We start from the raw sequence: 14,438 nt of genomic DNA, 5'->3' as shown, positions 1-14,438 counted from the left end.
CCTTATTAGATGTTATTTTTCTATTTTCATTGAAACTCTAAAGTTATTTTGTCCCTTCAATGGATCTCATTTAGTACTATATTTATGTTGGATTGGTGAACTTTGTGGAGTACTCTGTATTGCATTACAGTTGTTTTCAGTATAATACAAATTTCAATAAAGAAAAGTATAACAAAAACAAAGATTATGTTTGTAATATTTTGCATTAGTTATTTGAATGAGATGCATAAAGTTTTCCCAAACTATTTAAAGGCGAGATACCCACTTGTGTCTTCTGCTATATCAATGCTATAATGGTTCCAAACCCAATTGAAGAAATATTTCAAGTTTCTCTAATACCATAGCATTACATACATATTTGATGAGCACTCTTTCACCAAAGTTATGTTGGCATAATTGACAGAAAACAGATGTATATTGTTTCTCAATGTAATAGTATTTATTTTTATCAACCTCAAAATGAGGAACGGTTGAGCCCACCTTCCAAGATACAAACCTATCATCACTGGGTGAAACACTTATCCATGTAGTGGCTTGCATTAGCCCACAAAAGCACTAAAATCAATTATGATTAGCTATGGCTAGGTTTGTAAAACACTGAGACCAAAGTTTGTTTCATGAAAAGAAGACATGATAGCAGTGAGATGGCTCATTTCTTATTAAAACATTGGAATGTTAAGAGCTCCAGAAGTGGCTCAGAACCAACCAAGCCCTTCACAGGAGCAGTGTATGTGCACAGCAGTTAACGGTTAAACATGTACAGGAAGAGCAGTGAAAATGGGACGCTGATTCTCCCTCGGCTCTGACGGAATGTTTGCAGATCCAAGGGATACATAAACTGAGCTGAATTGTCCCCTTTCCCCTTCCGAAGCTGCAGTGACACTGAGCTACATAAAGAGGGGGAAGGGAGGCTCGCTGTGTGTGTCTCATTTCCCTGTACATGCCACCTATCATGAAGAGGCAGGGAGCGTAGAGACAGAGACTGCAGATTGGGACAAAGAAAAGTTGACAACAGCAGGCCTCTACCAGTGTTCATAGCCTGCTGCTGCTCCGCTGTCTGCAATGAAGTTGTCAACATTCCAGTGTTCCAATATACCGGCTATAAAGGCCCGCTCTGACGTTAGAAGCCCGAGCCGAAGGCGAGGGACTTTAACAAGGGACGGGACTTTAATAGCCGGTATAGTCCTGCTACGAAGGGCTATAAGTCTATTAGAACATTCTGCCACTAGAGGGCAGAATGTTCTAACAAATTAAACAAAGGCTTCTCGAAGCTCGAGGGGATTTACATCCCCTCGAGCTCCAAGAGGCCTTTGTAAAACATTGGAATGTTGCTCTGCGGGCATTTACCGGCCCGTAGAAGCAGGGAGCACTACATTGTCTTCAATGGAGCTCCCAACATTCCAATGTTTTAATATAGCTTTATAGCCTGCCTTAGCAGCCATTAAAGGCCTACTCCAGTGTTTAACAAGGGAGCGGGCTTTTAATGACGGGTATAGCCCAACAATGGTGGGCTATAAAACTATTAGAACATTCTGCCCCATGAGGGCAGACTGTTCTAATTAGAAAAAACAAGCCAGAGGGGGTAGAAATCCCCCTCAGTTCCTTAGCCTTTGTTCACAGCTCTTGCTATCAATGTTCTACAGGTAACAGCCACGCACAAGGCCACAACTGTTAGCGGTTGAACATTCACAGTAAGAGATGTGAACGGTGGCTGAAGTCAGCCCCTGATTCTCCCCGACTTGGCTGAACTGCTTTTTGTTATTCAGGCAAGCCAGGGAGACCCAGGAGCTGAGCAGCATTCACCTCTTCCTCCTTTTGAAGCCCTAGTGACAGTGAGCTACAGGAAGGGGGGGGGGGGAGAGTGAAGGCTGCATGTGTCCTCCTACATGACCGCTGCCTTTCGCTTTCCTCTGCCTAATATATTTTCAAGACGCACAAACTGTGTATGAGGACACTGAAATGTTGAGAGCAGCGGCCCTAAACAATTGAATGATTTAACTACCGTTAATGCCTACAGTTAGAAGACAACAAATACATTAAGTATACATTTGGCAAGTTCCGCTGCTTCACTCGGTTAGAAGAAAAGATGCAATCGGTAAAGAGTAATATTCATCAGTAGTATGCATGTCTCCCCAGCTCCATCAGTGCGCAAGCATCTGCACCACTACAAAACACCATCCTCAGTCGCCCAATTTGACATAATATTCTGGTAGTTGTACCCAAGTTGACACCCACATGTAGCTCTAGCAGCAAAATTGCTGACCTCGGAACCTGTACACAGGGTTCTAACCAAGACTGCGACAAATGACTTAAATAATAACGACATTTAGGGCAAATCTCTATCTTCCTGTGACACAAATTGTAAATATGGTGAGCTAAGCAAGGAAAATAATTGTACTGTATGTTGTATTGTTCTGCATCAGCCATGTGGCCTCACTTCACTTCTAACGTGCTCACTTTTCTGAAATTCTTTAAATACTAAGCTCACACAAGCACAGACCTACGCACCCGCTTTATGTGGAGTACCTCATGTTTAAAATACCCCAGCTATAATAAAAGTGCTCATTTATGGTGCATATGTAACATATACAATTAACATTTGTATAAATACTGAATTCTGAACTGGTCAGGCCATGCTGTAGTTCACAATACAATATGCAGCAGTAAGATTTTACTTTCTGTTCCTAAGACAAGGCAGTGATTCTCACCCAAGTATTTTGGCGCAGTCATCGTAGTATTTCATGGAGTTTTTGACAAAGCTGAAGCCATTTACATCGCAGACATAGGACTGACCACTCGCTCGCAATAAATCAAAACCACAAACCGTTTGCTGTTGGCACAAAACAAATGTTATTGTTAAACAAGAAAAGGTTGCAGTGTAGTTTCAGATCGTCAGATGCACTTTATAGAGCTTTTATGCCAACATTTTAAAAACAGATTTTTTTCTTAGGAGGCCCGTATGTAACATTGAAATAATCCACTTTTGCTTAAATGCACATGTATCTCCCTGTCCTGTACTGTCACGCAATTAGGCCGAATATAAAGCTACAAGTTTACTATAAACTTTAATTAAATTGTGAGTGGTGACACTACCTCTCCTGACGCCTGAAAGGAGTGTAGTTGCTGCGCTGTAAATAATTCCCAAGAAAATTCAGTCACTTTGTGGTGCCATAAGTAGCTCACAGATCCCATTAGTTGTGCGAATTACTCTGAAATATTTTTAAAATATATCTTTTCCAATTATTGGGAGTGAAGAAACTATCAGCTCAAATTATGGGTAAAAGAACTCTGGGCCTCATGTACTAACGGTTTTAGCCAGTGGCACCCGGCACGGATTGGAAGTGGCGACGTACGGGTGTAAAAAAAAAATCTCCTCAGTATCATCGTGACCATAATCATCATCAACTGATCTTACTGAATCAAAATGTAATGCATAGGTCAGTACATCTTCCTGTGCTCCTCTTCAATCGCTCACTAAGCATCAGCAATTGCCAATGGTATCAGCAATGAGACAATACTGCAATGTTCTGTGTACTACACATTAACAGATTTAGAAAAGATGTATGCGCCCTTGCAACCAACTGAAAACTTAATTAGACTCCAGGATTCCTTCAACACCACCACAAAAAGTCATTGTCAACTTTTACACTTCTCTAAAACAATACACAATAAAAACACAACCCTTCATCCTAATGTATACCCATTTATTCTCTCACAGCAAATTAGGCACATAAACTGGGCAGAACACATTCACAAGTCAACATGACAGAAGGGGAAATCATTAGGTTACTTAGAAGGTTTATCCATACAGCAATACCTACTTTTCCCCAGCCACCATCAAAGAAGCTCCCCAAAGAAGCAAATCTCTATTCAAAGTTGTAAATACCTAAAAATAGCTCCCTTCAAGAACAACTCATTCAACAATAAAAGAACAAATGCAAAACCCTCAAGAAAGTCTTACAGAGAAACAAAATAACATTATCAGGCATCACATTGTCGATAACAATCAATCATCATATCAATCTTCCCCACACCATAAATGTAGATGATGAGCCACTGTCAAATGCTATCCTCACCAGCCTCAAAACAACTATAAATGACAGCATGCTTCCCTCAGCCATCCTGAAATCTACTGTAGGAAAGGCAATCAAGACAGCAACATGATTAACACCTCACTCAAGCAAAACGATTTTTCAGAACAAATCATACCACTGCTACAAAACAATGGAAAAGATCAACAAAGAACCATCCTACCCTGAACTGTTGATCCATCATCTACCTGCCCTGCTCTAGGAAATAAAATGGAGAAAAGGGTAGCCACCCAATCATGACATCTGGACACAAGCTACCACTTCACAAAACTATGGCTCAAGCTGCCTACCTGCCTACAGTAGAGAATGCCACCCTCCATGCTGAAGATGATACCCTCCGCAATGTTGACATAAGTGGGCCTTACACCTACGCACGATTTGACTTAATCGCTTTAAAAAAAACATGCTCTCATCAGAATCTACTCAAAACACATGGAACTTGCTCACAACAGAAAATGGTTCATCTATAGCAATGAATACACAAAAAAAGTCCCCTGGGTCTAAATATAGAAGAAAAGGAAAAGAGTGCTGAGTATCCCTTTTACAGGACGATTTCCCCTCACCCTCCCGAATGCGGAATGCTTCACCGTAGGGAACCTCCTCGCACAGTAAACCTAGTCGCAGTGCAGGCTATGATCTATGGCAATGCCAATCAATGTCAGTTACAGATAAATATTGCCCCAGTGCTTTATGTAGTCACAGATCCTTACTCAATCCAGTAATCTTCAATCTATGCAAGAAGACCCTTCAAAATCTGTTACCCACCCACAGCTTCAAGATTTGGCAATATGCGGAGTACACTCAATGGTACCTCAGATAACCTACAAGCAAAAACAACCAACCACCTCCGAGACTGAAAGCCCTTTATCCAAATATGAATAGCAAGAGCCCAACTAAAGCAAAAATCATACCAAGGCATGTGCCCCATACTCAATCTGAGGAAAATAACACAGATAAAGATTCCTAAGATTGATTTATTTGAGTCACAAAGCAAAGTCATTTAGCTTTATCAGCAACACATACCTGTCCTTCAAATCACTCATTGTAAAGAATACAGATAGGTTTGCTATGGCTCAGAAACAAATGTCAGAACCACAGGGCAAACCCTAGTCCTTTGGTGTCTGAATAGCAGACTTGCTTAAGTGAGTTCAACAGTGCACTTTCTCTCTGTGGATAGGTAAACTCCAAGCTGCTGCAAACCTTATTAAGGCGCTGAAGAAATTCAACATATTTCCTAAGCCTATGCAGATTAATTCGTTCAATAAGAGTACCTGCGGTGCTATCACACTAGGGAATAACACCCCATTCCCTAAAAAGGCTCAATTATAGATTGATTAATTAACAACTAATGTTGATGCACACGCAAAAAAATTAAATCACAATGTGAAAAATTCAAGAAAAGACAATATTCATTAAGGCGTCTGTTCTTCTTTAATCTTCAATAGATTCTTCCACTCCCTGGAATCCTATTTAATTTCAGGTATTGTTTTAACGTGGCGCCGTCCCACCATTTGGGTGTACGGTCACCAAATCCTTATAATACAACTAAGGGTTGGCTGCACCACAGGCACATTACTGAAGTGAATCATAAGAAGTGACAATTTGGATAGGGATAGATTGCGGCTGAGTTACTTGAAAATTTGTGTAGAGGAAGTACGGTAAATGAAGCATTTAGGAATACCAATCAGTCAAAAAAGGAAGGACTGCCTGATAAATTTGTTAGACTTGAAAGACTCAAGCGATCTGAACTGTCTAAGTGGTGGGACGGCGCCACGTTAAAACAATACCTGAAATTAAATAGGATTCCAGGGAGTGGAAGAATCTATTGAAGATTAAAGAAGAACAGACGCCTTAATGAATATTGTCTTTTCTTGAATTTTTCACATGGGTGTGCATCAACATTAGTTGTTATGCAGATTAATTCAACTAAATGGAGTATGAAGTAATAACAAACAGCACCACCCTAACAAGCAGAAAAATGTCAATGTGTAAATTCATCACATGAAGCAAACACCTCACCAGAGTGAAAATTAACTGCAAAGCAAAAACTTCCAGAAGCAAGTCTTTTCTTGTGCACCAAACATGCAATACCATGCTCAGATGTGCCCAATGACTCCAGGAAAGGTCTTAAGCCACACTTCTCCAAGGAGGTGTTTATTAACTGACAAGGATGGGCAAATTCACACCCTCCTGGTGATCTTTTTAAGACAGAAATGTAATTGCCTGACCTCTACATATCTACACTGGTGCCTCCTCTTTCACATCTCCTTTACTCACTATCATGGTTTGTCCTATATAAAAAACTACACATACAAGCATGGGAAGATGGAGATCGAATGGACGTCTCTTGAAGGAACTGAATGTAAGGAGTATATTCTCAGATTAGTGATATAATTCATAGACCTTAGTATCAATATTGTCTCGAGTGCCCAAGTTGTTTTGGAATTTCATGAAGGGGCAAATGTTACATTATTCTTAAGAAAAACAGAGTCTAGAGCACTGGAAACCTCAACAAAGCAGAAAGAGAAATATTTTAAAGCAGATGAGTGATAATAGAAAATAGATTTTTGACTGCTTTAATAAAAATGAAGATAGGAACTGAACCTAACAGGCTTGTAAAGATAACTAGACAAAATACAAAACACTATCAGGCAAGCAATAACTGAGAAGGGGTTCCTTGGTACAGATGATCACAATTCAATTATACAAATTTTATTAGGAGATTTGCATACAAGGGTGTGCTCTTTGGATACTGCCCATAAAGAGCCAAAAAGCTAAATTAGTTTTGCACCGACTATAAGGAAAACATTTATAAAATTGCTTCCAAAAGAAGACAAAACCATCGAGCAATTGGAAAATCATCTTACTGGGTAAAAACATGAATACAGAAAAATAAATAAGTTACTTACCTGTAACTACAGTTCTCCAGTATTGGAAGCTTTCATAGATTCACATGCTTGAATCATTCCTCGTCATCATGAGGGGAGTCCCCGTTACTTTAAAGTAGTAGTAGTAGTAGTAGTAGTAGTAGTAGTAGTAGTAGTAGAAGACTGATAGGTATAGACTAGAAAAGGCCTAGGCCTCGTATTTTATTAACCTATCATAGTCATCATTAAAAAAGTGACCAAACTTTGCCTTAACCAGTCAGCATGAATCACCCTCTATAACACTCCAGAGAGAAGCTAAGTACCTCAGATTTTCAAGCACTAGTGCAAAAGTTAATATGCTGAGATAGACAAAGGTGAACTTCCCCCGGGGTGGAGGGTGGGTCGCATGTGAATCTATGAAAGCTTTCAATACTGGAGAACTATAGTTACAGGTAAGTAACTTATTTCTTACTTCAGTATTGGAACTTTCATAGATTTGCATACTTGAATCAAAATAGCAAGCAGTTGAGTAGCACATTTACCATAGCCATGAACCGCTTAACAGAAATATGCATCAATAAAACCTGCAAGTAATCCCTAAGCAATATGACAACCATAATCATATCAATAACAATTAAGGAATAAATTCCTTCAAGCATTAAACAAAGTAACTGGTTTACCCTATGGAAATATGATACAGCAAAAGAGGTAGGGGGATAGATGGGTGGCTCACCTTAATGGAATAGGTGCCGAAGCACTGCTTTACCTACCGTCATGTCGATTAGAACTGCTGAATCCAAGCAGTAGTGTCGAGTAAATATACGTCTATTCTTCCAGGCTGCTGCAGGCAAATCTGATGAAGTGACACTCCTGCAAATAATGCTGCAGACGTAAACACAGCCCTCATGAAGTGGGCTCGGACTCTTGAAGACAGTGGTCTGCCTGCTTTGTGATGGCAAAATTATGTGGCACTTGCGATCCATCTAGAAATACTCTGCTTGGAGAGCGGGAAACCTTTCCTTAGCGCACTGTATGCGACAAATAATTGAGAAGTCTTGCGAAAAGCTTTTCTCCTATGCAACGCCTGACACCCAACGAGTGAAGAGCCTTCTCTGCAGTCGTTGATGGATTCAGGAAGAATGTCTATGTCTTTAGTACCACAGGTTCATTGAGGTGGAACTCAGATGGAAGGTTAGGTATGAATTTCATATTTGTGTTCCGTCCCTTTTCAGGCCAGAGGTGGAGGCCTTATAGGATGACAAACTCGAAACAATCCTTTGAGGAACACTTTGATTATTCTAGAAGACCACAGAGGTGGAGAGGAAAGGGATCTTCTGTACCAGGAAATGGCCGCTAAGTGAACCTTTATTGAGCTATGTGGCCAGCCTGATTTCGCTAGCTGCAAAAGGTAAGGTAAGACCTGCTCTGGAGAGGAGGACAGTAGATGTATACCTGCTTGATGGCACAAGATGCAGAAACGCTTCCATTTGAGAGGGTACGTTTTGTTGGTACTGTCCGCGCTAGCTCTGGCTAAGATATCTCAACATTCCCCGGAAATGTTTAAGTGCTGGAACTCATTGAATTCAGGACCACTGACGATAAGTGTAGATTACTGGGATCCGGGTGTAGGATCCGCCCCTGGTTCATAGTTAGAAGATTGGGAAACAATGGAAGTCAGAAGTGTGAGACCATTGATAGAAGAAGCAGTTCTGTGTACCAGTGTTGCCGTGACCATGCTGGAGCAATGTGGATCTGTTTGCATGGCTCAATCTTCCTCACGACTCTTGGAAGAAGAGGAATGGTGGGAAAAGCGTAAACAAAGATGCCAGACCATGCAATTGAAAAAGCAATCCCCCATGACCCATGTTGGTGATGCCCACTTGCATAGTACCAGCATTTGCAGTTCTGGAGAGTTGCGACTAGGTCCAATTCTGGTGTGCCCCAGTATAGGAAGAGGTTGTGCAGGGTTTGTGGGTGCAGTTCCCATTCGTGGCACGTTGTGGTGAACCTGCTGGGTGTGTCTGAAATTGTGCTCTGACGTCCCGGAACATGCTCTGCTCGGAGGCAGATTCTGTGAACCACAACCTATTTCCACAACTTCTGAACTTCCCTGGAAAGCTGGCGAGATCTCGTGAAGCCCTGTTTGTTTATATAGTGCATTGTTGTGGTATTGTCCGTACGGACGAGCACTGACTCCTGGGAAGAAAAGCATGGAGGGCGAGATGTACTGCTTTTAATTCCAATAGATTTATATGGGATTGACTTTAAATCCGATGCTACTTGCCGCTCACTTGAAGCTCTTGGAGATAAGCTCCCCATCCTTCCCGTGACGCATCCGTGGTTATCACAAAGGGTGCTGCTATGTGTCGGATAGACAGCCCTGCTGACAGATGAGTTTTGTCTTCCCACCACTCCAATGCCTTTAGCATGCGTGGAGTTATCTTGATGATGTCGTTGAAAGAGCCTCTGGACTGTGCCTACTGCTTGTACTATTCCTCCTGCATGGGTCGCATTTTGAGACAACAGAATGGGATCAGCAGTATGCATGATGACATCATTCCCAAGAGAGACTTGTACAGTCGGACTGAAGGACTTTTTTCTTCTAATAGATTTTGTGAGCATGAGAAGCCAGTGTTGGCGTTCCTCCGCAGGATAAGCCTTTAAGCACAACGTGTCTAACTTGGCTCCCAGAAAGACAATCGTTTGCGATGGGCTCTGTTTGGATTTTTGCAGATTGAGAGTGAGACCCAGCCGTCGGAAGAGAACTGTGCAAGCCTTTGTAGACACTTGTGCTGCCGATTTGGAAGGTGCCTTTATTAGCCAGTCGTCCAGATATGGGAAGACTTGATGTTGATGCTGCCTGAGAAATGCTGCGACTAGAGCAAGGCACTTCGTAAAAATTCTGGGCGCAGATTTGAATCTGAAGGGGAGTACTTTGAACTAAAAGTAGCGTCCGGGAACCAAAAACTTCAGGAATTTCCTGTGCCTTGGGTTAACTGGTATGTGGAAATAAGCATCTTGGAGGTCTAATCAGGTCATTAAATCGCACTGGTTTCTGAATTTAAGAACTTCCTGCAACGTGATCATCCAAAATGATTGTTTTTTTCTGGTAGACATTGAGGCTTCTGAGGTCTAAAATTGGTCGCCACTGCCTGAGCTTCTTTCTGATTAAAAAGAAACAGGAGTAGAAACCTCTGCCCTTGAGGGAGACTGGCACTTTCTCGATTGCTCCTTTCTGGAGCATGACGTTGATCTGTTCTTGAAGAACTTTGAGATGCTTTTGGTGGAAGGGTTGTAGTGGGTTTGATGGCGGTTTTTGGATAAACTGCAGTGTATGTCCAAATTGCGCAAGGCGAAGAACCCACCGGTCTGTAATAATGGTTTTCCATTGGTGAAGGTGATTGGAAATCTTGCATGCGAGATACAAGGTTTTTAATGGGAGAAATTGAGGAGAATGCAGAGGGGGAATAGGAGCCAGAGCCTGTACCATATCATTGTCGACGGGCAACATCCTTGCCCGCCTGTGCTGATTTTCCCCTGTTTAATCTGACATATGATGTCTAAGGAGGTTGTCTTTGTTGGAATTGGGAATGGTAAGATTGATTATTTGAGGAGTATGCCAGGTAATGGTATTGTTGATACTCTAGTCTACAAGAAGGCTGCCCTTTCCCTCTGGACCGTCAAAAAGGAGTTTTCCTGAACTGCAGTGTCCCCAAAGACTTGGCGGTGCTCGTGTCCACCTTTACTGTTTTAAGGGCTTCCTCAGCCTGGCTTCCAAAGAATTCCTCTCCTTCATACGGCAGGTCCAAGATTCTATTCTGAACCTCCGGCCGAAATGAGGTGGTTTTAAGCCATCCTGGCCTTCTAAGACTGCTGCACCTGCCAACTCTAAAACCTGTGATGGCGACGCCCATGGCAGAAACTATAATTTCATTGGATGCTCTTTCTCCCTCATGCAGGATCTTCTTTGCCTCCTCCTTAGCATCCTCTGGTCGTTGGCCCAGATAAGGGGCTATGTCTGACCACATCTGGCGATCATAGCGCCCGAAGATCGCCAGCGAATTTGCTGCTCTCACTGTTAACACAGACATCGAAGAGAAAAGCTTGCCAATTGACTCTAAATTACTGCCATCCTTGTCAGGAGGAGCCGAAAGAGGTGCTGCCAGATTCTTTCAGCCGTGCTGAGCAGCCTGCATGACCACAGAATCCGGTTTTGGGTGTCCTGTGAGACATGCTGGTGCATTATCCGTAGCCTTTTATGTCAAGATGTGGGAGCACCGCTGGTATAGAAGCTGAGGTCTTCAGGATTCCAATACCCTCTTCCCAGGTGTAATCAATAATTGATATAGCCCTGACAGACTTACAAAACGGTTCTTTAAAGTCGTTAAGGAAACAGACTGTTTCGAGGGCAAAGAGAATCTTTTTGCTGCACATTCCAAAAGGTTATGAAACCCTTCTATGTCCTCTGGTAGAGAATCTACTGGAGGAGGCGTTGGTGAAGCAGGCAAGTAAATCGAATAATTATCCCACTCTGTACCCGTGTAGGGAAGTTCTCCCTCTTCCCTCTCTTCAGCCAAAGAGATTACTTACTAGCGAGGAATGGACTACAGAGTATTAGGAACTGACAACCTCGTAGGAGTGGATCACTGTACGGGTGACTCCATTGGAGGTGGAGATTCTGCAATAGGTCTTGCAGGTGGGATTCGCCTGCGGTAATCTTCCAGCATAAACTGAAGATCTGAGAGCAAGGCAGACGGCATTGTGACCATGCCCCGCTGATACTGTTTATGCCCCATCTCAGGTTCGGTATAGTAGGCATGACCATCCCTGTTCTTCCTCTTCATCGTCAACTTGGCACTTAACATGCAAGTCCGAAGGTCTATACACATCCCCAAATGAGCCCTCCTATTCAGAATCTTCTTACTGCAGAAGATGCATGGGTGGAAGAGGAGTGATCTTACTAGGAGAAGTATGTTTTGGGGTTATGCCCGTGTCCATGGGCTTAGGCGAGAATTATCTGGCCGCCAACAGCGATTTTGGTGACAAAGGATTCTCCGCCGGCGAGATGGCTGTCGTTGATATCCGTGTCGTCATCGACAGTGATGGGCTCGACGACGACGTGTTCACCACCGATGAAAGTTTGTTCTTCGTCGACGACTGTGCGTTCGTCGACAACAGGGCCTTCGTCGACAACAAGATCTTCGTCGACGACAAGGTCTCCGTCGACAACGACTTTCTCGACGACAGTTGTGTCATCGCCGGCACGGATTTCTCCGCCAACAATGATGATGATGACAACGACAGTAACAGTCTCGTTGATAGCTACTTCTCGGTCGGTGGCCTCAATTTTAAAGATGACAACGAAATCTTCATCAACGACATCAGAGGGATGGTCGACGAAATCGGGGCCAGAGTGGACGACGATAGAGAGGTCCATAGAGAATGGAGAAAGATACTGATGACTATGTCCCTGAGGTGCATCCCCTCGTCGACGAGGGAGTATACGGACCCTTCCTAGATGGCAGAGAGCTTGGTGACGACTGAGGAAGGCTTTTTAAATGTCAATTTTAGCCCTGGGGTTGGAGTTTTGAGCTCTGATACAGTCTTTGAAGGCTGTTCTCTCCTGAGACCCTTTCTTGCTCTCTGTGGAAACATCCTGAGAGGATTTCTTAGCACATTTGGCATGGGGGTCCTTATCTGAGTATGAGGAATCCCTTTACAGGGAAATTCTTGAGGACGTAGACTGGTCACTCTCAGAGTCTGACAAAGGATCAGACCTGGTTTTCATCTTCTGGAGCAAAATGAGAAATTGTGCCTCACGGTCTGAGAGTTTTGTTTGAAAAAGTGCGACAAATCTTGCAGCCGGACGCCTTATGGGCTGGATATAAACAGTAAATGCACTGTTTATGAGGGTCTTCGACATATAGCCTCTTCTTTAAACAGTTGGCACACTCTCTGAAGAGACCCTTTCTTTCCTTGTCAGATATGACTCAGTCAGAGCTGGTGGCAAACAACAGATATAAAGACTACAATATATATATATATATATATATATATATATATATATATATATATATATATATATATATATATTCACTGAAAAAACCATAGGTTTCACACATGTTATAGTTAGCGGAAATTTTACTGATAAAAAAACAATGAAATTCCCCCGTTATAGTTAGTGCAGGCAACTATAACTCACGCGACCGCAATCCTCTGCTGATGCTAATACTGTATTTAGACACTTATTTGCGCCCATGTCTTCTTCCATACATTTTTAGCTATACATATATTACAAATATTTTTTTTTCATAAAGACACATATGTCATCAGCAGAAGATTGCGGTCGCGTGAGTTATAGTTGCCTGCACTAACTATAACGGGGGAATTTCATTGGTTTTTTATCAGTAAAATTTCCGCTAACTATAACATGTGTGAAACCTATGGTTTTTTCAGTGAATTTGCAAGGTTTTTTAAATGCTAATTCCTAACTATAACGTGTGTGAAACCTATGGTTTTTTCAGTGAATTTGTACGGTTTTTTAAATGCTAAGTTACTTTACGCCATTCCTGGCGTGCGCGCCCACTTAACGCAGTTCGTTCCGTGCGCGCACCGTGCGCGCACAGTAAGCACGCGGTGCGCTTCGCGCACCGCGCGCCCACTTTACGCAGTTAGTGCCGTGCACGCACGGTGGGCACGCGGTGCGCTACGCGCACCGCGTGCCCACGTTACGCTAGATGCGCCATGTACGCACGATGCGCTTCGCGCACCGTGCGCACATGGAGGACATATGATGCACTTCGTTTGAAAGGTAATATTTTAATTTTTCGTAATTTTTATAAGCCATGCACAAATGGTGCCCTTCGGGCACCATTTGCACACGGGGTGGACAGTGTGGATAATTATTATTTTTTTTTTTTTTTTTTAAATATTATAGTTTATCTCATCTTATATAAGCCATGCGCAATTGGTGGCCTTCGGCCAACAATTGCACACGGGGTGGGGAGAGTGTGGATAATTTTTTTTTATATATAATTTTTTACCGTACGCGTACGGTAAGCGTAATCGGCGAAATTAGCGAAAAAAAAAAAATTCCGTTTTTGGCCTTGGGGGATCTTTGGGGACTCCCTCAACATGGCTATGTGTGTGGGAGCTGTCTAAACAGCCCCTTTACATGTTTTTGTGCTTTGTATTTTCATCATCACTCTCAGTGCGAGAGAGAAAATGGCGGCCGCCGCTTCCTGGTTTCGGCCGATTCGAATGTTTACTAAGATCTAAGAGCCAATCAGAATCGCGCTCGCGCACGCCACCGTACGCGTACGGTAAGCGTACCGTAAGCGCACCGTAAGCTGGCTCAGATATATATATTGATTTAAAGGCTATTTTCTCAGAATCTACTGAACAGATTTACACCAAACCTACAAAAGGCACTTCCTTGACCTGAGGACTACCTCTCTGCCAAATTTCAAGTAATTCTGTT

General features: G+C 42.6%; 1 protein-coding gene across 2 annotated transcripts in view; it reads right to left on the bottom strand.

Moving 5' to 3' along the window:
* The window catches only part of PPIP5K2 (diphosphoinositol pentakisphosphate kinase 2), a 1,583,220-nt gene that overhangs the window by 1,161,934 nt on the left and 406,848 nt on the right, over positions 1-14,438 (bottom strand). For both annotated transcript variants that reach the window (XM_085632565.1, XM_085632566.1), the window contains exon 9: positions 2,709-2,830. In XM_085632565.1, coding sequence (XP_085488691.1) covers positions 2,709-2,830 — 122 coding nt within the window. The remainder of the gene's footprint in view (positions 1-2,708; positions 2,831-14,438) is intronic.

Source organism: Triturus cristatus, chromosome 2_1 (assembly GCF_964204655.1).
Source record: "Triturus cristatus chromosome 2_1, aTriCri1.1, whole genome shotgun sequence".
Taxonomy (NCBI): domain Eukaryota; kingdom Metazoa; phylum Chordata; class Amphibia; order Caudata; family Salamandridae; genus Triturus; species Triturus cristatus.
Note: the sequence above shows the minus strand (reverse complement) of the source record. Positions and strands in the feature narration are given on the sequence as shown.